Below are 22,156 nucleotides of genomic sequence, written 5' to 3'. Positions count from 1 at the left end.
AGCGCCCGTCGGAAAAGGCGGTGCGCGGCGCTGAGTCGTCCTCCTATTGGGCAGCGGCCCATGACGTCACCAAGAGGGGGCGGGAACAATGCGCCGCTGCCATGACAACGGAGCTCAACAGAGGCGGCGAGGCTCTGGCCAGGCGTCGGCTGGGTCACCCTTCACGAAGCCCCCTGAGGGATGGGAAGGCTGGTGCTCTGGGTTTCACGCACCCAAACGTTAGAGTGCCCTCTGTATGACCTTGGGAAAGTCGCCCTCGGCTCCAGTCTCCAAGCCTCTTTTCGGAACAGGGAGTTGGGCAGAAATTTGGACGATCCGCAAAGCCCCATCCACCGGCCATGTTCTGTGATACTCGGGAAGGGGTCTTACATCCGAAACACTCTGTGGTGGTTGGTCAAAAGTGGCGGACAAGTAATGAGAAAAAAATGTACAAAAAGTTTTGGAGTATACTTCGCCAACAATGTGTTCAATGCTTTAAAGAAAGGCGATGAGGCCTATCAAATTTCAACACAAATATTTTGTGAGTCGAAAACTCAAAGCAATGCTTCCCAAAGTTGGAAGCATTTAAGTAATATGCAGACATGGCATTAAAAAATAAGTCAGACAGTTGCTCTCTTCTCAGTCCTCTTCCCTTGTCTCACTATTTCATGGAGCGAGTCTCATGTTGATGCCGTTTATGTCTAACATCTCTCCAACGTTCCTATTTAACAGAGCGGGACTCAGGCACAGGGCCTGTAGCAAACAGCTATATCCAGTTAAAATTCAATTGCTATATATTTTTATTTCCATTGTATTGTATTTATGGCAGAAGTGTCTGGATGTTGCTAACAGTTGACAGTGCTCAGCTTCAAACTGTAAGGCCGGCGGTTCAAATCTACTTAGAGGTGCCTCCGAAGAAAGACCTGGTGATGTACTTCTAGAAAATCAGTGGTTGAAAACCCTGTGCAGCAGTTCTGCTCTGACACACATGGGGTCGCCATGAGTCGGAATCAACTCAATGGCAACTGGTTTTTATTTATGGCAAGTGGAACTGGTTTTAAATTTAAAGCAGCTCTGTACATTAATAAAAAAAATCGATAGCCTTTTTTAAGTGGAAAAGAGCTAATTCAAAGAAATAGTACAAGGGGAATTTGGACATGGGAATAAAATAAGTATGACAGCGGTACACAAATTACCGAGTTTTGGAAAACATTGTCCGGAGGCCTGCCAGGGCCAGAGAACAGGTGGAGGAGAAACTGGGAGAAGAAAAGGAGGAGATAAAGAAAAGAGAATGACAAAGGTGTAAGAGAGAAAATGCCCCTGCATGCCCACCTTCAATTCTGTGGGCTCCCCAGCTTGCTCTAGGGGGCTGTCCAGTGGAGATGGAGGGGCATCCATGGTCCATCAAGGCCTCCTGGGATCTGGCCAGAGGGTGGCACTCTGCCAGCGTGAAGAAGCGTGCAAAGCCTGATTTGGAGGTGGCAGCAGGAGTACTTGTGGGTTATTTTGGGAGCCTGAAATTCGATCCTTTAGCCAAGTTCTCTGGCAGCCAACTTCCCCTGAGACTGGGGCATGAGGTAGAGCAGACTTCACAGCCCAAATTAAGATGGCATAGCTCTTGCAGAGAATAGGATATTTGCCTCTCCTCAGGCCTTACCATGAAACTCAGAGGGCATGCACATTATCAGGAGAGTCCTAACTTAGTTTTCCTAGCCTCGGCTGCAGTTTCAAGGCAAAATTATTTTAAAAGGTCAGAAATTATTTGCTGTTTAAAATAGTATAAAAAGCCAAAACCAAATCCGTTGCCATCCAGTCAATTCCGACTCATAGAGATCCTACAGTATGAGAATAAGACATTAAGGAGGCCACACTTAAAAAACAATAAAAAAAAAGGCCTTAAAGTTAAATGTAATAACTTATTGGTGATAATGATAGCATTAAAACAGTTGTGGATTAAGGCAAAATAAAATAATTTGTGAGACATTTTCATTTCTTATTTCCCATAGGAATTTTTCTTAGAATTACACTGTTAAAAAGTGACAGCTTTAGTACAGCATAAGTTAGGCAGGAGCCTCTGAACGCTATGAGTTAGAATCAGCTCTACGGCAATGGGTTTGGTTTTTTTTGTTCACATATATGCAGAAGCTGGACCATGAGTAAGGAAGACCAAAGAAGAATTGACACCTTTGAACTGTGGTGTGGGAGAAGAATATTGAATATATCATAGACTGCCAAAAGAACAACCAATCTGTCTTGGAAGAAGTACAACCAGAATGCTCCTTAGAAGCAAGGATGGCAAGACTACGTCTCACATACTTTGGACTTGTTATCAGAAGGAACCAGTCCCTGGAGGACATCATGGTTGGTAGAGAGTCAGTGAAAGAGAGGAAGACCCTCAACGAGATGGGTTGACACAGCGACTGCAACAATGGGCTCAAGCCTAACAATGACTGTGAGGATGGCACAGGACTGGGCAGGGTTTTGTTCTGTTGTACATAGAGTTGCTATGAGTTGGAACCAACTTGATGGCACCTAACAACAACATTCTGGGCATTGAGGATACAACGCTCCTGACCCTCTTAGAGTTTGCATTCTAGCTGACAGCTCTTTCACCAGCTAATTCTTCAATTATTGTTGCTACAACACTTCAGAATTTTCAAAATGCTTTTGAAGTCATTATCAAACAAGCTTATGAGTGCTGGACTTGTAACTTAATTATAGCTCTCTAGAGTGATTGCGTCAGGCTATCATAAATGTCTTTTCCACAGCTAATTTCAGCGTGTCTAGAGTCTCTTTTTCCTAAAACTGTGTGCTGAGGCACTCTAGGAGTAAGACTCAGGGGCATCATGGGATTTAATGTTTTTGAGAGAAAGAGAAACTCGACATCTGTGCAAAGCACTAGCTTGAGGTAGTTCACGCTTTCAATATTAGATTGAGCTGCATTTCCTTAGACGATGCCATATCTTTAGGAAATGTTTGAAAATTGCAGTAATGCAACAGTTAAGCACTCAGCTACTAACATAAAGATTGGTGGTTCAAACTTACCCAGCGACCCCATGGGAGAAAGACCCGGCGATCCACCCTGGTACATGTCACAGCCTAAAAAACCCTATGGGCACTTCTGCTGACATGGGGTCACTATGAGTCAAAAGTCACTCGATGGCACCACCTCACAAAACCCAATGTGGACCAAGAAACAAGGGCGGCAGCCTTCGATCTGTTTCCAAGGTTTGAGGAGTTGTGCAGCACTTGACTGGCACACACCCATTGTTGTTGTTGTTGTTAGGTGCCGTCGAGTCGGTTCCGACTTGTAGCGACCCCGTGCACAACAGAACGAAACACTGCCCGGTCCTGCGCCATTCTTACAATCGTTGTTATGCTTGAGCTCATTGTTGCAGCCACTGTGTCAATCCACCTTGTTGAGGGTCTTCCTCTTTTCCACTGACCCTGTACTCTGCCAAGCATGATGTCCTTCTCCAGGGACTGATCACTCCTGACAACATGTCCAAGTATGTAAGACGCAGTCTCGCCATCCTTGCTTCTAAGGAGCATTCTGGCTGTACTTCTTCTAAGATAGATTTGTTTGTTCTTTTGGCAGCCCATGGTATATTCAATATTCTTCGCCAACACCACAATTCAAAGGCGTCAACTCTTCTTTGGTCTTCCTTATTTGTTGTCCAGCTTTCACGGGCATACGATGTGATTGAAAATACCGTGGCTTGGGTCAGGCGCACCTTAGTCTTCGGGGTGACATCTTTGCTCTTCAACACTTTGAAGAGGTCCTTTGCAGCAGATTTGCCCAATGCAATGCGTCTTTTGATTTCTTGACTGCTGCTTCCATGGCTGTTGATTGTGGATCCAAGTAAAATGAAATCCTTGACAACTTCAATCTTTTCTCCATTTATCATGATGTTGCTCATTGGTCCAGTTGTGAGGATTTTTGTTTTCTTTATGTTGAGGTGTAATCCATACTGAAGGCTGTGGTCTTTGATCTTCATTAGTAAGTGCTTCAAGTCCTCTTCAGTTTCAGCAAGCAAAGTTGTGTCAGGTGCATAACACAGGCTGTTAATCAGTCTTCCTCCAATCCTGATGCCCCGTTCTTCTTCATATAGTCCAGCTTCTGGTATTATCTGTTCAGCATACAGATTAAATAGGTATGGTGAAAGAATACAAACCTGACGCACGCCTTTCCTGACTTTAAACCAATCAGTATCCCCTTGTTCTATCCGAACAACTGCCTCTTGATCTATGTAAAGGTTCCTCATGAGCACAATTAAGTGTTCTGGAATTCCTGTTCTTCGCAGTGTTATCTGTAGTTTGTTATGATCCACACAATCGAATGCCTTTGCATAATCACTCAAAAATGGCTGCAGCAGTATATCGACAGGGAACTGCCAGAAATTCAGGCCGGTTTCAGAAGAGGACGTGGAACCAGGGATATCATTGCTGATGTCAGATGGATCCTGGCTGAAAGCAGAGAATACTAGAAAGATGTTTACCTCTGTTTTATTGATGTTTATTGACACACCCATTACTAAGCGGTTATTTAAGAATGATATACAAATATTTTTTTCTTTCAATTTAGGTATATTATTTTTTTTAAAAAGACTAATGAGTTTTCAGGATATAAACAGTTGTTTGGATCTTACTACTTAATAAAAATGTTAGGTATTTTTTTAGGCCTGGGGTGGGGGAAAAATGACTGAAGTATTAAGGGCCTCAGGCACTATGTTTGGGGATCTGTCTTAACCCCAAAATCTTTCAAAAAAATTTTTTTTTAATTTGAAGTTACCTGCTATACCCATTTTCTCTAAGAGGTATGATTCATTTCTTTTCAGTGTTTACCTTCTTTCCAGCCAGCTGCCTTACCAGTCTTCTAACAGGTTGGCTTTATACCCTTTTGGGGAAATGGCCCCTAGAGATTGAGCGACTTGTCTAATAAAACCATAAGTCCCAAGCTCTTCAAACCCTCTGTCAGGGCTGCCTCTAATCCATAGGGTACCTTTTTTCAAGTTAGAAAAAAATGCCTCTCCTTTAAGATACTTCCACTCATGGGAAAAATTCTCTTAATAAGTATACGAATCAACAATGTATGAATTCTAGGAATGGTGCCACCTTCGGTGTTGCTCCTTCGTCCACAGCAGCCCTATTCCCAACCCTGAATTCTTTCCGCTAGACAGGAGTTAATGAGTACCAAGCTCTATCTACAAACTTTTAAGCAAGGAATGTAATTTTATTTTCTTACAACTTAATCTATATTCTGGGCTCCCATTCCATCGGGAGCACCCCTCATTCCCCAGGGAGACAATGCCAAGGCATAGTTGGCTGCCAGCCAGGCTGTGTCCCTTAAGGCTCCCTATTCCCCTCACTGGTGGAGACCAGGGATGCTAAAAATGTCGCTAAGTGTGGCGCACTCCAGCACACCACAGAATTGTCCTGCCCTAAATGCCAATACCATACCTTTCCTTTTGAGATAGCACCCTCTCTACAGCAAGTGTTTCATCTGGCGAAGTAAAAATCCGAGGAAAATTTGAGTTCACGGAGGGAATTTTCCAACGTTAAGTTCTCCTTTTTGGTGGCTGCTGCTGCAGGCAAGGGCCAGGAGAGGACGAGAGCATGAATAAGCAGCAGACGTTTCAGTTACATTTACTCTTTACAGCTTGTTTTCTCTGTGGACATTTCACAAACTTGCACAAGTTGTAAATGAATCAAATTTTGTTTGGAAAAATACAGAGAAGTATCACCTTCCAGAAGCCAGGCCCATAACCCAGAGGTCAATGGATCAAAACCATCCTCTGCCATGGGCTTTTTTTTCTTAAGCCCTGGTGGTGCAGTGGTTAAGAGCTTGGCTGCTAATCAAAAGGTCAGCTGTTCAAATCTACCAGCTGCTGCTTGGAAACTATGGGGCAGTTCTATTCTGTCCTATAGGATCACTATGTGTCTGAATTGACTTGATGGCAACTTTTTTGGGGGGGTGGGTTTGGGACAGGAGGTTTGCCTTTGTGGAAAGATAGTTTAGGGGCTCTTGGGGGCAGAAGCTGAGGCTCCAGGCTCTGGGGTGTTAAAGAGACTGTTTTCTTCCCCATTGAACGGACTTAGACACTTTGTTGCAGGTCGGCTGCCCCTAGATGGATGGATTGACTCTTGGGTTCTCAATTCTATTCCATTAGTCTATGTGTCTGTCACTGAACCAGTAGCAGGCTGTTTTGAGTGCCATCTGAGTCGGAACCGACTTGACAGCAGTCATTTTTTTGGTGGGGGGGGCGGCGAGAGGGAGTTAGAGTAAGCTTTGAGATTGGGAAGTGAGAGACTTCCTACTTTGTTCTTCATCAATATTGCTTTAGCTATTCAGGGCCTCCTTCCTTTCCATATAAAGGTGAAGATTAGTTTTCTCATTTCATTAAAGAATGATGTTGGGATTTGGCTTGGGCTTGCATTGTATCTATAAGTCTCCTAATTTTTTAAGTTAGCAAAACCCAAACCAAATCCAGTACCGTCAAGTCGATTCTGACTCATAGCGACCCTATAGGACAGAGTAGAACTGCCCCGTAGAGTTTCCAAGGATCACCTGGTGGATGTGAACTGCCGACCTCTTGGTTAGCAGCAGTAGCACTTAACCACTATGACACCAGGGTTTCCTAAAGTTAGCAGCTAATTAAAAAAAAAAACTATGTGAGCAGACCAACAAAACAAGACCCTGGGCTGACTCTAGACCTCAGGCTGCCAGTCTGTGATCTTAATTACTGTGGGTGTGGCTTTTCATGGCATAAAAAGAACACCCGAGCCCAGTAACATCCACATATTGGCTTCTGATTGTAATTCGAAACTCTGAGTTGACGGAGAGACCTGTGAAGGCGTGACACCCAGCAGCAGCTTTTTGTGAGCAGACACCCGTTACCAACCACATCACTGACTGCCCATGTTTTAAAATTTCAGGGCCATAGGGCAGTGGTTTTGTTACGGTGGGATACCTGGATCACAAATTAATGTTTTCATTCAGTCTGCAAAAGTTTATCACATGTTCATCAGGTTCTGGGTATTATATTACCTTTCTGATTATGTTCAGTCTTCGAGTGGACTTGAAATCGTCTTGCCTTGTCCTCTAAAATGCTTGTATTCCAAGTTGCTATTTCTTGAAGACTGTCCTCCCTGCATAGGTTTGGCAAAATTAGACTCTAATAATGTATGCCATAAGATATCAAAAACCATATATCCATTAAAGGACTCTGTTAAATGTAATTGGTTGTTTCCAAGATTTTTTTTTCCTTTGATATTTGCTTTGTCACCTGCCATAGTGCCACAGGTTTTAAATAAAAAGCTCACTAGGTGACATTTCTAGAAAATGATTGGCCTTATTTTTTCCCCTTTGTTATGGATTAAATTGTGTCCCCCATAATATGTGTTGTAAATTCTAAACTCTATGTTTGTGGTTTTAATAACATTTGGCAATGGGTTGTCTTAGTGAGAGAGGATCCATGTAGGGTGTGTCTTAAATCAATCTCTCTCAAGAAATAAAAGATTCAACAAGCAAGTGAGGGAACAGAGATGGAAGAAGATAGACACCATAACACAAGAAGATTGCCAGAGAATCAAGGAATAAGGATCTTTTCCCAGAGAAACAGAGAGAAAGCTTCCCCTGGAGGTGGTGCCCTGAATTTGGACTTCTAGCCTTCTAAACTGTGAGAGAATAAATTTGTATTTGTTAAAGGCAACCACTTATAGTATTTCTGTTATAGCAGCACTAGATGACTAAGACACCCTTCAAACCATTTTGGTTTCTGTTCAGACTGGGCATGTACTCACGGTGCTTAGAAAAGAATTTTATTTATCTATCAAAAAAAAAATTTTTTTTTCTTATCTTAGCTTCCCAGGGTTATCATAAAAAAATACCACAAAGTAGGTGGCTTTAAAGAATAGTAATTTATTGTTTAAAAGTTTTGGAGGCTAGAAGTCCCAATTAGGGCATCAGCTCTAGTGGAGCGTCCTTCCTTGTCCATATCTCTGGGTGTTCCTTGGCTTGTAGATGGATCCTCACCTGGTCTCTCCCCCGCGTGTGGTCAGTCCCTTTTTATAAAACACCACTTGGAGGGATTAGGACTAGTACCCACCCTAATCAGGTATGACCTCGTTTGACCCAACTGGTAAAAGAAAAACTTTTTCTTCAGACAAGGTCATGTTCACAGTTACAGGGGTTAGGGCTTCAACTTATCTTTTTGGGGACACGATTCAATCCATAACAGTGTCTATTACTAAACTACACAGACGATAATCAGAATGGGCACGGAACAAAATTCTGACTTAACCAGTATACGAGACTTGAAACATAAGCCAACAATCAGCCAACAAGCCATAAGGTAGATGACCTCACAGAATTTATGGCACGCATTTTGGGCATTAGCCTCACTCCATCTTGCCTTTCTACTCAGTCTCTCCTTCGCCTCATTTTCTTCATCGACTTGTTGAAAATTTCTATTTTATCTGGTTGTGAGAATTTTTGTAAAACACCTGATGCTTGCCTGGAGCAAAGATTTGTAGGAATACATAAATAAAATAATAAAATAACCCCTGCGAATTCGATGGTGATACTGAGCTCCATCTGAGAGCCAAGTCCTCAGGAGATGCTTTCTAAGTTGATGAAGTGCCACTGTGGACCTCCGAAGGCGTCTCTGACTGCCCAGATCTCTTCACACCAAGCATCTGCATGAATTATAGCTCTTCAGTAAAGATAAGAAGGCTTCGGCAAGAAGTCGCCCCAGTGCCATAAGGCCGTCAGACTGGAGGGCATCTCACACGAGATTAATGATGTCTGCACGGTAATATAAGAACACTTAGCAGAACTGAGATCATGAATTCTGCAGAAAACTGCCAGCACTCATTTATTTGGAATTAATGTTACTTTTAATTAAAGTCCTAAGGTAGGTTCTTCCTGGACTAATGAGATCTACAGTGATTTCCTTTGGGGATTAATTTTCTTTTTTAATTCTCAGTGTTTTGATGACTACAGCTCATTCGGTGTTACTCACGGTGGCTCTGAAGGGCGTGCCCACTCCCACCTGAAGGCACCAAACGACCTGGGTGTGTTTACACGGCTTTCTCATGTTCTAACCGCATTTATCATCTAAGCTAAACGCTCTTACAAGTTTGTCTTTCTAACTTTGCTTGAAGTTACACGTGGTTTACTTGTGTATCTCCTTCATAAAATAAGAAAACCACTCATGATGCGATAAAGCTTCATTCTGATAAGCAAAATGACAGGTAAGAAAAATCAGGAAATCATATCATTATTTTTTATTACTTCTGGTTCGGTGCTAGCACTGTGCTGTGCTTTACACACATCAACTTTAATCCACACAGGAACTCTGCAAGTAGGAATCACTGCTCCCATTTACCATATCATGAAACAGAGGGTCAGGAAGCAGAGAAGCTTGCCAAAACCAAGGTTCAACTCTATAATTCGCATTCACAGCACCCGCCATATGGCATCTCTACTGACGCGGCAGTCACCGGCTTTGAGCGGTCCTCTGTCATCATCAGTAGTCATCAGCATGGGGCTCAACCAGATTTTCGGGGACTCAGGAGGGCTAGGGTTCTGGTGACTAACGGGCAACAACCCAAAACTCTGTGAGGTAGAAAGCCATTTTATTATGCTCACAGTTTGTTTGGGTACAGAATTTAGCCAGGGTCATGGGAAAGATGAATACCCTATGACCTAGTCATTCCGCTTTCAGGAATCTGTTGTTACCGCTGCTGAGTCGATTCCACCTCGTAGAGACCCCATGTCACCGAGCAGAACTTCCCCATGGGCTTTCCTAGGCGGTTGCCAGGTCTTTCTCCCGTGGAGCTGCTGGGTGAGTTCAAACCACTGACCTTTTGGTTAACAGCTGAGTGCATAAGTACTGCACTACCAGGGCTCCTGGTTTTAAAAAGAATGAGGCAAATATAGATGTATGACTTTGGGAAGATACCCAAGATATACAATCAGGAAAAAAAAGTTAGGTGCAGACCAGGATGACTGTCGTGGTCCCTATTATGCCTAAGGGAGCCATGTATAAATCTCTCTATAAGCACAGGCCAAGACTGAGGTCTGCTCACAATGGCCACACAGCAGGGAGCAGTGCAGCAGGGGCAGAGCACCATGGCCACACAGCAGGGAGCAGTGCAGCAGGGGCAGAGCACCAGGGTCAGGCTTCTTCCTATTCAAAACGTGGTTGCATACGGATGGCTCTTCATTTCCGTTTGTTTTCGTATTTTTCAATGGACAGAGTCACTTAAGGCTTAATTCGGGACATACCTTAAATTTTGTGTATGCTTTTATCATGCTATTGCCTCTCTGTATAGAAGGCTAGCAAATGGTGCATTTAATAAGTTATATGTGGCCATCTGCTAGCTGGTATATTTAAATTAGATAATTTATAGGAAACATACATTTATAAATGAATACTCAGAAAAACTTGAAGTACACAACAAAGGTAATTAGTTTAGTAAAACGGTGGGTTCATACTTAACAAATTTCGTATTTGAATTGAATCCAATATTCAAATCCTCTGTTGACACTTAAACATTAGGTTTTTTTTTTTTTTTTTAATCTCCCAGGGTGAAAATACATTTCAAATCCCCGCTGCCTTTCGTTAGTAAAGTGATGGAGATTTTTGTCAGAGATCAGTCTGATTATGGAATTCTAAAATAGATTTTTTAACAAATGAAAGAAAAAGCACAATATTTTTATATTTTACATTTTTACATCTCCACGGTCTGTGTAAATATCTTTCAAAGGGATTTAGAAATTAATGTGAACAATGTCTCCTGGAAAGGGCATTGCACAGTTATTAGAGCAAGATAAAAAATATTGAGAAATTGGAACTTCAAGTTCAGGACACCAAATAAAAACCGAGTCTCTGGTATTTTCCAGGCTGTGGCAAATCTAACCTATTTTCCAATCACCTGTCAGCTCCCCTTATTAATTATAATGAAGGTAAGCCAAAGTCTCCAAGCACCTTTGCTGCAAATGGCTCCCCGGACCTTTGAGACGAAAGCATGGGTGTAGAGGAACAAGTGTTAATGTGACAACGGCTTTCTCCCTGAAGGTTCAAGTCTTCTTGGTGGGACAGCTATTAAGTAGCACGGGGCTTGCACACTACTTCCGCTCTGTGGTAGAAATAGTAAATGAGTTATCTTCTCCAGCTCAACGAGACTTACTACACGGAGGCGGTGGTGGCTCAGTGATAGAATTCTTGCCTTCCACGTGGGAGACCAGGTTCAATTCCCAGCCAAGGGACCTCACGTGCAGCCGCCACCCGTTTGTCAGCGGAGGCTTAAGTGTTGCTACGATGCCAGACAGGTTTCAGAGGAGCTCCTGGACTAACAAGGACTAGGAAGGAAGGCCTGATGAACTACTGCCGAAAATCAGCCACTGAGAACACTTCCACAACAAACCTTGGGGATGGCACAGGACCGGCAGCATTTCGTTCCGCTGTGCATGGGGTTGCCATGAGTCTGGGGCTGGCTTGAGGGCAGCTGACAACAACGACATAACAGAAAGAGAACAGAGAAAAGCTACGATGCAGCTAATAACCCAGTCATGGGACACGTTTTTAAAAATCTACCCAATCTCTAACACAGTAACTTAATCCATTGTGCTGGTACACAGAAAACGTTTACTTATTTCTCAATTAGTTTTGTTTTTCAATTCCATGTTAACCTTCCAACATAATTTTCATGGAACACGTAAAGGTAGACAGACTGCGGCTATTGACCCTTTTCAAGACATAGGATTTCGGCAGTTGACTTTTTTAAAGATTATGATACAGCCTGCACTATCCTAGGATTTTCACACTGTAGGGTTTAAGCCTGAGACCATGTTACAAGATGCTGAGAAGGAGGGTCCGTTCAGCTCATGACTCTCTGAGAACCGCACCAGATGGTTCTGCCGTTCCTTCTTGAGACCTAAATATAAAATGGCATACTGTTGAGTTTAAAGTGCTGTCTTACCATATCGGGGAAACTTTACTTCTGAAAAACTGACCTACAAATTTGGAAGGAGGGCAATCAAAGCTGCCCATGGGCAGGCCCTGAATGACCACGGCCTCGTCATCTGAAATTAATATTTGTAAACCAAAAAAAAAAAATTAGGCCAGAAAAGAAGGTCCCTACAGGGCTAGTAAGATCCTTGCTCAGACCCTAGCCTCACTGTTGTTAGTCCCAAATGCAGCAGAGATGATGCTGCGAGTCCGCTTGCCAGAGACATCTGAAGATGAAATCAGGGAGGCCACGCTAATTTGGTTATAAAATTCATTTGTTTATTTTTGTACTGGCTCCAAACAGCTTGAATAATTTAAAGAACCAGCTTGCTAAACAGACTGGGATCCTTAGTACACATCCATCTGAGACAGACACATCTTTTTAAATTTAATTTTTAGTGGAAAAAAAACACATTAAAACATGTTCCCATTTAATAATTTCTACATGTTGTTCAGTAACATTGCTTATGTCTCTCACATTATGTCAGCGTTCTGGTTATTTCTGCTCTAGTTGTCTCACCCTCGTTAATTTAGACTCACTGCCCCCTAAACTTCTCATCTATGCTTCAGAGTTACTGTCACCATTTTGGTCTCGTATAATTTTTCTTTTAAAAGCACAAAACATAAGGATGACATTCTTTACTTTTTGAGCTGCAGTGTTCATTTTGTTTGTTTAAAGATGACTTCAGGGGGTGATTTCATTTCAAGGTCTGAAGAACACGCTAGGGCAGTTGTCTCGGAGCACCTCCAGCCACAATGGATCCAGTAAGTCTGGATTCTTTGGGAATATGAAGTTCTGTGCTATACTTTTCCCATTCTAGCAGGATCCATCTATCGTGTCAGACAGACAAATGTATTCTTCCTTCTTTTAAAAATATTTATAGAGAACCTTTGTGTTAGGCATAGTGCTAGATTCTGGGGATACAATGCTAACAAAAAATAACTTGGACATATATTATGACAGGACATGTTCTATGATTTAGAAAAAAACGAGCCAACTATAGCTGAATGTATTCCTCAAGGTCCATCCCTACACTCCTGAGAACAATGACAGAGTGAAGACAATCAGAGAATTCATCAAGTGTCCTTTCTTATTCCCATTTTTATTTCTGCTGTGCTGTAAAGATTCAGATGTTTTCTTATGACATGGTTTTGCTTTTCTGTTATTCTATAAAGGACTTCCAAAGAGTGAGGCTTACAGAATAGCATTTAAAAATTGTATAAATAATTCAAACAATATATCAACTGAGTATGGCCAAAAGCTGGTTTTAAATCTCTTTTGTAATACTCACAAACGATTTTGGGGTGAGAGGAGTAATATGAGGGCGAGGATTCCTAGTTTATTGTTGTCGTTGTGTGCTGTCGAGTCGATTCCAACTCATAGTGACCCCGTGCGACAGAGCGGAACTGCCCCATAGGGTTTTCTAGGCTGTAATCTTTACGGGAGCAGATCACCAGGTCTTTCTCCCCTGAAGCTCCTGGGTAGGTTCAAACTGCCAATCTTTCAGTTAGCAGCTGAGCGCTTAACCATTGTGCCACCAGCACTCCTTATTTTAGTGAAAAAATGTCCCATGTCCTGTTTCATTTCTAGCCTTTGTTGCTATGTTATTCGCTCACTTATGGATTTCCACTTGATGCTAAAACCAAAGGATTACGACGGCAAATGCACGGACAGCAGAAGACAGCATAGGTAACAGGGACCTGTTACGGACTGAACTGTGCCCCCCAAGATATGTGATGCAAATCCTACCATCTATGCCTGTCGTTACAATCCCATTTGGGAATGGGCTGCCTTCGTTATATGAATGAGGCAGGATTAGTGTACGGTGTATCCTGAGTCGATCTCTTTTGAGATATAAAAGAGATTAAACAAGCAAGGGACAGAAGCAGAGATGGGGGAAGAGAGATGCTAAGCCACACGAAGATCGCCCAGGACCAAAGCTCAGAAAGACAAAGCCCTTCCTCCAGAGCCGACAGAAAGAAGCCTTTCCCTGGAGCTGACACTCAGAATTTGGACTTCTAGCCTCCTAAACTGTAAGAAAATAAATTTGTTTGTTAAAGCCACTCACTTGTGGCATTTCTTTCATCTTTTTAATTGTGCTTTAGGTGAAAGTTTACAGCTCAAGTTAGTTTCTCATATAAAAATTTATACACATATTGTTATGTGATCCTAGTTGCAATCCCTATAATGTGGCAGCACACTCCCCTTTCCCACCCCAGGTTTCCCATGTCCATTCAACCAGCTCCTATCCCTTTCTGCCTTTTCATCCTGCCTCCGGACAGGAGCTGCCCGCTTAGTCTTGCATAGCTACTTGAACTCAGAAGAAGCACACCCTTCACGAGTATTATTTTATGTCTTACAGTCCAGTCTGACCTTTGTCTGAAGAGTTGGCTCCAGGAATAGCTTCAGTTCTGGTTAACAGAGAGTCCAGGGGCCATGTCTTCTGGGGTTCCTCTAGACTCAGTCAGACCGTTAACTCTGGTCTTTTTACCAGAATTTGAGTTCTGCACCCCACTTTTCTCCTGCTCCATCAGGGATTCTCTGTTGTATTCCCTGTCAGGAAGGTCACTGGTGGTAGCCAGGCAACATCTGGTTTTTCTGGTCTCAAGCTGATGTGGCCCTTTTGTCTCTGGGGCTAATATTTTCCTTGTGTCTCTGCTGTTCTTCATTCTCCTTTGGTCTAGGTGGGTTGGGACCAATTGATGCATCTGAGATGACCGCTTACTAGCTTTTAAGACCTCAGGCATGTGGCATTTCTTCTATAGCAGCACTAGATAATTAAGACTTAAAACAACAGAAATTTATTCTCATCCAAAGACTTTATCAAAAGAGTAAAAAGACAACCTATAGACTGGGAAAAAATTGCTGGGAACAATACATCCAATAAGGGTCTAATATTCAAAACCTGTATAAAACTTTTACAATAAGAAAAAGACAAATAACTCAATAATAATAATAAAAAATGAGCAAAGGACATGAACAAACACTTCACAAAAAGGATATTCAGGTGGCCGACAAACCTAAGAAACCTTGCTCATCATCATTAGCCATTGTTGTTCTTGTTAGGTGCTGGTGTTAGGTGCTGTTGTTGTTAGGCGCTGTTGTTGTTAAGTGCTGGTGTTAGGTGCTGTTTTTGATAGGTGCTGTTGTTGTTAAGTGCTGTTGTTAGGTGGTGGTTCCAACTCATAGTGACCCTATGTATGACAGAATGAAATGCTGCCCGGCCCTGCACCATCCTCACCATTATTGTAGCCACCATGTCAGTCCATCTAGTTGTAGGGATCTTCCACTTTTTCAATGACTCTCTACTACTTTCATGGAGTCCTCGTGGTACAGTGGTTAAGCACTTGGCTGCTAACAGAAAGGTTGAAGCCACCAGCAGCTCCATAGGAGAAAGATGCAGTAGTCTGCTTCTGCAAAGTTTGCAGCCTTGGAAATCCTATGGGGCAGTTCTATTCTGTCCTATAGGGTTGCTAGGAGTTGGAATAGGCTTGATGGGAGTGGGTAACAGTAGTCATTAGCCACTAGTGAAATAAAAATCACAATTACAATGAGACACTACCTCATCCCTACTACAATGGCAATGATCAATAAAACAGAAAGCAGCAAATAATGCCGAGGAAGTGAGGAGTTTGGAGCCCTGACACACTGTTGGTGGGAATGTAAAATGGTACAACTATTGCAGAAAACAGTATGGGGATCCCTCAAAAGATTAGAAACTGCACCACTTGACCAGCAATTCCACCCCTAGGTAGGTATACACCCTAGGGACCTTGAAGTTGTGACACGAGCAGATACGTATGTATGCCTATGTTCACTGCAGCACCATTCACAATACAACCCAAGTTAACCCAACAGATAATGGACAAACAAAATATGGTACACACGCACAACGGAATACTACTCAGCCTTAAAGAAAAATGAAGTCCTGAAACATGCCATAACTTGGATGAACCCCGAAGATATAATGTAAGTGAAATAAACCAATCACAAAAGGACAAATATCGTGTCGTCTCACTTAAATGAAATGATCCGAAAAACCAAACCAAACCTACTGCCGTTGAGTCAATTCGGACTCATAGCGACCCTGACAAGAACAGGTAAAAAAAAAAATATACAGACACCAACAATCACTAGTCCTTATCAGGAGTGGAAGGGGGAGGAAGGGGGAATCAATCTCTGGGAAGTAGTGAGTTTCTGTCTATTGTGATGGGAAAACTGGCATTGACTAAGGGTGATGGATATACCACTTGACTAACGTAACTGATATCACTAAGCTATGGTGTTATATATTATTTCACAACAACGACAGCCCCTCTCCCCCCTCCCCCAAAAGGCTGCACCTGTTGATACTACTTAAAAAAAAAAAAAAAAAAAAAACTACTTAGGAACAATTAAACACCTCATGGGACTAGACTTCTTGGTTTGAAGCTTTACGGTCATGGTTTTGGGGGTCTATCCAGTCTAATGTTGTCTTCAGAGTTTCTGTTCTACCTCTTAGTTCAGTAAGTAGTGCCTGGGGTCTTAAAAGCTAGTAAGCGATCACCGAAGATACAACTGGTCTCTATTTGCCTGGAATAATACAAGGAGGCCCAGGAATCAGAGAGGGAAAGGGACTGCAGGTCTAATTGCCTCCATGAACTACCACCTCCTTTGCCATGAGACCAGAAGAAATGTTGGTGCCTGGCTACCATTACTGAATGTTTTGATCAAGGACCCAGTAGATGGACCCTGATCAAAAGCAGGAAAAATGCAGAACAGAACATCAAATTCTTATAGAAACCAGACTCACTGGATCCACTGAGGCTGGGGAAAGCCCCGAACCTATTGCCTGAAATAATCTTTACCTTGAACCAAAACTATCCCATCAAGTCATCTTAAAGCTAAATGACAACATTAATACAGAATGTTGACTTTGATCATTGTGCTGTTTTACAGAATTATCTATAAGAAATCAAATTGACAAGAGTCATTCTAAAGCACAGATGAGAACTTTAAGGGGCACAGAGAGTAAAAGTTAATGGTGGTGACACAACATGGGTAGAGATAACAGGAATGGTGACACAATGTGAAGAATGAAACCAACGCCACTGAGCTACACGTAGAGAAGTTGTTGGATGGGTACATGTTTTTTTGTTGTGTGTATTTTTACCAAAAATTAAAAAAGAAAAAAATCCTGGGGAACCACAAAAACCAAACCAAAAAAAAAAAAAAAACCAAAGAGAATTTTGGGGAGGGACCTAAACAGAGGCAAATGAACTGTATCATTTTGTACCAAAGCAATGCTTGCTATAACAGAGAGAGATTAAAGAGCATCAAAGAGTATCGGGGAACAGATGCACAGTGCTCCACATTGCCCTGCAGGCCCTTACCTGCAGATCTAGTTCTTCCTTGGAGGCACTCAAAGTCTCTGTTCAGCTACCACTGCAGAACCTCGTGTTGTCTTGGCCACACGTGGCAGCGATGGCAGCTGTTCACGTTAGCAGCCAAATGAAGCAGATTCTCCACCAAGGGAAGAAATGGCCAGAGAAAGCCAGAGGAACCTAAAAGTTTGCCTGGATTTTTGATAATGTTGAAAAGGTGGGGTCACTCGGGTGGCTCACGAGAGGGCCTCTGTCCCTGGGCTAGCAGGAAGGTGGAAGTGGGTGGCTGTGAGTCCTGTGACTCCATGAGCTTTCTTATCCTTTGGTTATTAGTTGTGATCTCTTCCATGAAGCCTTCCTTAATCCTCCACCCAGGAGCAATTTCTCTCTTCTCTGCAACCACGTTCTCTCCTCTGCCACTATGTATTGTATTTCTTACATCATTTACACACCTGGAAGGAGCCCTGGTGGCTCAGTGGTTAAGCACTTGGCTGTAAACTGAAAGGCTGGCTTGAACCACCCAGCTGCTCCACGGGGGAAAGAGTTAGCAGTCTGCTTCCATGAAGATTATAGCCTTGGAAACCCTATAGGGAAGTTCTACTCGGACATGAAATTGACTCAATGGCAAAGGTGTTTTTTATTTTTTTACATGTCTGGTCTTCCTAACTAAGCCTCTTGAGACAAAATCCCCACTGGCTTCACCCCTGAATCTCCCGAGTGCCCTGTACAGTGACCGGCACAAGTAAGGTGCTCTAAAAAAAAGTTATGAACAAATATGTAAATTCAACTGTGAAGCAGGGACGCAGACCTGAGATTCCTCAGGTACGTAGAGGCGGACCACCAACTATGAGCAGGTAGGGTTTCTTTGGGCCTTGGCAGGGAGGGATAGCAGGGAAGGCAGGGGCAAAACTGGGATGGGATCTATGAGCCATGGCAATTCAGGCACACACATAGGACATAAACTGATGTTGGGGTGCAGCTTTTCAAATCATTATCCATGCAACTATCTGTTCCACGCTTCAGCCAAACGGCCACCGTGTCAAAATATACCTTGACATAAAAACACCACCATCACCACCAACAATAAAAAACACACCTTTTCCATGAACAGGCTTTCTTTTATGTCATTTTACTGAAAAATCACAGTAGGCACACCCGCTATTCACATTTCACATGCTAGGCTACTGACGTGGGTGGAGGATGACTCAAAGGGCCCTGTGCTCATATCCTTCAGTCTCTATCTGCCTCTGTATTTAGGGTTGCCAGGAATATGGTCCTCTTGCATTCTCTCTGAGAAGACACTCTCAGTAATCAGAAATGAAAATACAACTTGTATTATTAGTATCCATCATTCTCTAAGAAATTGACATTTCAAAAAACACTCTGAGGTCTCATGTAAGTCCAAATTGTTATCATTAGTCAAGTGACATGAGAGGGATTGCTCTGGTTTTATGGACTCATTATGTTAGGATATTAAAGGAAGCCAGGATGCATCACCTAGCTTGAGCTTGGTGACGTGTCTGATAGCATTCTGTGAAGTCTTTCTCATTAAATCTGATTTGGCTTGTATAGTAATATTGTGGTCTCCAGCAGGAACGAAGGTAAACGAAGTTAATAATACAACAAAATGAATCAAGCTGGGAATCAGGAAGGAGGGAAGTAAACCCTGAGTTCCTCCAGGGACCAAAGTTTAGTTCATTTTAAAAAGTAACTTGATACTCTATTCTCCATGAAAAAGTAAGCTTTCAAATAAAAACCTATGGCAGTTATAGCTTCTGGATTTGGGATACCTGCCACAGAGAAACACATAATTAAAATAGATCATAACATTTTCACTGTTTTAGAGACGAGGAACATCAGGGCATACTGAGAGAAACTGCCAAATTCGGGCTCTCTGGAGAATCACTGGAAACCCTGGTGGCGTAGCGGTGAAGTGCTACGGCTGCTAACCAAGAGGTCAGCAGTTCAAATCCACCAGGAGCTCCTTGGAAACTCTATGGGGCAGTTCTCCTCTGTCCTATAGGGTCGCCATGAGTCGGAATTGACTCAATGGGCCATGGGTTAAGGAAAAAAGAGCACTAGAATGGGAAAACATGTTTATATGAAAACAAGTATTTTGTCATTAGTCTATTTTCCATAACTTTTGCAATTGAGTGTAAGCTTTTCAACAGAGATTAGTTCCAGAGATATAAAGAAGATGACATTAAAATGTCCTATATATTAGTAATCCTCCCCTAGGACTTTTTATGCTGGTCTGAACTAGTCTTCAGACACTAAATTATAGCGGGCCTGGACCACAGCACAGCACAGCACAGCACAGCAAAGGGAGTACTCATGTCAACTGTTGAGAACTAGTTTTGGAAAGCGAGGCCCAGCGGTCCTTATCTCTGGCATGTTCTGTATGGAATACAGGGCTGATTTCTGTCCAGCTCCTAGAGAAAGGTTTTCTGCCGTGACAGATGCCCCATCAGAGCCACCCTTAGCTGCCTTCCTCCAGGGCTGATTTCTGTCCAGCTCCTAGAGAAAGTTCTTCTGCCGTGACAGATGCCCCATCAGAGCCACCCTTAGCTGCCTTCCTCTACAGGTGGCAGCAGCCGGTTAAGGTGAAGCGAGAGTTCTTACCAGTTTTTGCAGAAATGATTTTCCCCATCTTGTGCATCTGGCCGACGCTTAGGTGGAGCATAAACATGTGATTTCTAGAAAGATAAACTGAGATCTTCTAACAAGAAGAAACGGCGTAGGAGACGCTGATCTCTAAGCAAAATCACCAATTTATTTAATTTTCAAGAAATGTTTAAAATAAATGTATTAGCCTTTTAAGTTTAACATGCTCATTCTTAGATTAGTGTTTCTTTTAAATTATGCCTAAAATTTGTAAAAAGGTGAAATACAGGCTTAAAAATGGTTTTATAATACAAGGTAAATGAAATCTCGTATTTACAGGATATTGTTTGATTCTTATATATGCATGACTAATCAAAATTCTTTAAAGGAAAACTTGACTTTTTTCAAATTTTACTCAGAAACACTGCATTACATCTTTAATATCAACACAGATATTTTATGATTAGCTTTAACAGTATAACATTTTCACGCATCTTAAACTTTATACTAGTTTTAAAATTCACAATGTTTGCTTGACTTCAAAGCAACAAATAGTCAAGCCTACCAAAAGAAAAAAAAAAATTTTTTTCTTTACCCAAATGGGAAAAGAATGAAATGAGATTACCCTTTTATATAATCAGCTAAATTCTTTTTAAGAGCAAAAAGTTAATACGGGGATTTAAACTTTCTAATGTTGCAGTCATCTCAAACATATGCGTATTACTCAGGCCACAGGACTACCCATTAGCCTTTCTTGCCGGAGAGCAATTAATCTCTTGAACCATTTTTCCTCAGCCTCTGCTTTCTCAATAAATAACTGAAACAAGAAAAAGAAAAAAGAAAATGTTATTGCCTGCCAATAACTTAGATTTGACCTCATACGATACAAATATCTTTAGAGAATACCTATTTCAGGACAAAGTTTGGACGCTGTTAACTCTTGTCGACTTCTTAACTGAAGTCCATCTATTCAGAATTAACAATGTTCAGAAGCTCCTGGGGTCAAAGGACTAACATCAACACCACTGGCTAACAACACTGCACCTCCGACTTGTCAACGTTGTTTCCTGTAACTATTCCTAGAGACAGAGTGGAAACACCATCTCACAGGTGACAAACAAAACAGGATGTTGGTGACATGCTCCTGGTCAGTCAACAACCTAGAGCTAGGCCAGAATGAAATCTTTTACTGCCTGATTTAAAAAAACTCTTGTCTTTGCCTATTTCTCTTAACCATAAGAAAGAATACTTGTAGAAGTCAGGCAAAATGAGTTGGGGTATACGGGACCCAAATACACGTGACCACTCTAAGGGCTGGGGGTCAGGTCAGCTCTCTCACTTTAGCAAATAGGAACACATGAATCTACTTCCTTCACCATTCTTGTGCCAGCTCCAAAGGACAACAGTTCAGATTAATTTCCATCAACCAGATTTCAGGCGACATGCTGAAGGTTTAAAGGGTCTTACGTTCGGATGGGCCAGAGAGTTGTCGTCTTGGTACTTGATGGCAGTAGGGATGTTGCTGGGGTCTATTTCTTTTTCAACACTGGGCGGATCGGCAGCTACCGATGCTGGTCCTGGTGCTGCAGGCGCTTGCTTCACTTCACTGGGTTCCACTGACTGAAGATGTCATTAACGGGAACACAACATGCAGTTAGAATTTCACTTCAAAAGAATTTCTGATTTTGAATAATAATTGCTCAGTTTAGTTTCCTTTGAGATGATACCCATCTCAAAAACATCCCGGGTTTCTGAATGAGGAACAGTTACCCCTAAACACAATCCACAAAAAAGGTTGCGAAATGTTTATCATCTCTTATAATTGGCATATTTTTCTTAAGAAATCAATGCTTACGAGTCAGTATTTTTGAAATATTAGCTTCATATATCTAAATTCAGAAACCCATCATGGTGTAGTGGTTAAGAGCTATGGCTGCTAACCGAAAAGTCAGCAGTTGAAATCAGCCAGGCGCTCCTTGGAAACTCTACGGGGGCAGTTCTACTCTGTCCTATAGGGTCGCTATGAGTTGGAATTGACTCAATGGCAGTGGGTTATATCTAAACTCTATCACTCAAAGAAAAGCTTGCAACAAATCTCCAGCATTTAGTTTGCTCTCTTTAGGTAGCAAAAGCAAATTCAGAGGCTATTTTTTAAAAACGGCTTTATTAATATACAGTTCACATACCACGTA

At 42.1% G+C, this 22,156-nt stretch overlaps 2 protein-coding genes across 3 annotated transcripts in view; both read right to left on the bottom strand.

Moving 5' to 3' along the window:
- Positions 1–65: 65 nt before the first annotated feature.
- LOC135228583 (uncharacterized) lies at positions 66–19,997 on the bottom strand. Of its 2 annotated transcripts, none has more exons than XM_064275647.1 (2): positions 7,028–19,997; positions 66–5,564 (listed from the first exon to the last, which is right to left on the bottom strand). In XM_064275647.1, the coding sequence occupies exon 2, from the start codon at positions 4,509–4,511 to the stop codon at positions 3,366–3,368; it is 1,146 nt and encodes a 381-aa protein (XP_064131717.1). In that variant the 5' UTR covers positions 4,512–5,564; positions 7,028–19,997; the 3' UTR covers positions 66–3,365. The 2 variants fall into 2 exon arrangements, with proteins under 2 accessions (XP_064131717.1, XP_064131718.1); XM_064275648.1 differs by having other exon boundaries at positions 66–5,561.
- A 116-nt stretch (positions 19,998–20,113) lies between these two features.
- RSRC1 (arginine and serine rich coiled-coil 1) overlaps positions 20,114–22,156 on the bottom strand; it is a 393,771-nt gene continuing 391,728 nt past the window's right edge. Inside the window, exons 9-10 of the mRNA XM_003416130.4 lie at positions 21,432–21,584; positions 20,114–20,781 (exon numbers count right to left, since the gene is read on the bottom strand). Of these exons, the coding sequence (XP_003416178.2) occupies positions 20,689–20,781; positions 21,432–21,584 (246 nt within the window). The 3' untranslated portion in view covers positions 20,114–20,688. The remainder of the gene's footprint in view (positions 20,782–21,431; positions 21,585–22,156) is intronic.

This window comes from Loxodonta africana, chromosome 23 (assembly GCF_030014295.1).
Source record: "Loxodonta africana isolate mLoxAfr1 chromosome 23, mLoxAfr1.hap2, whole genome shotgun sequence".
In the NCBI taxonomy this organism is placed as follows: Eukaryota; Metazoa; Chordata; class Mammalia; order Proboscidea; family Elephantidae; genus Loxodonta; species Loxodonta africana.
Note: the sequence above shows the minus strand (reverse complement) of the source record. Positions and strands in the feature narration are given on the sequence as shown.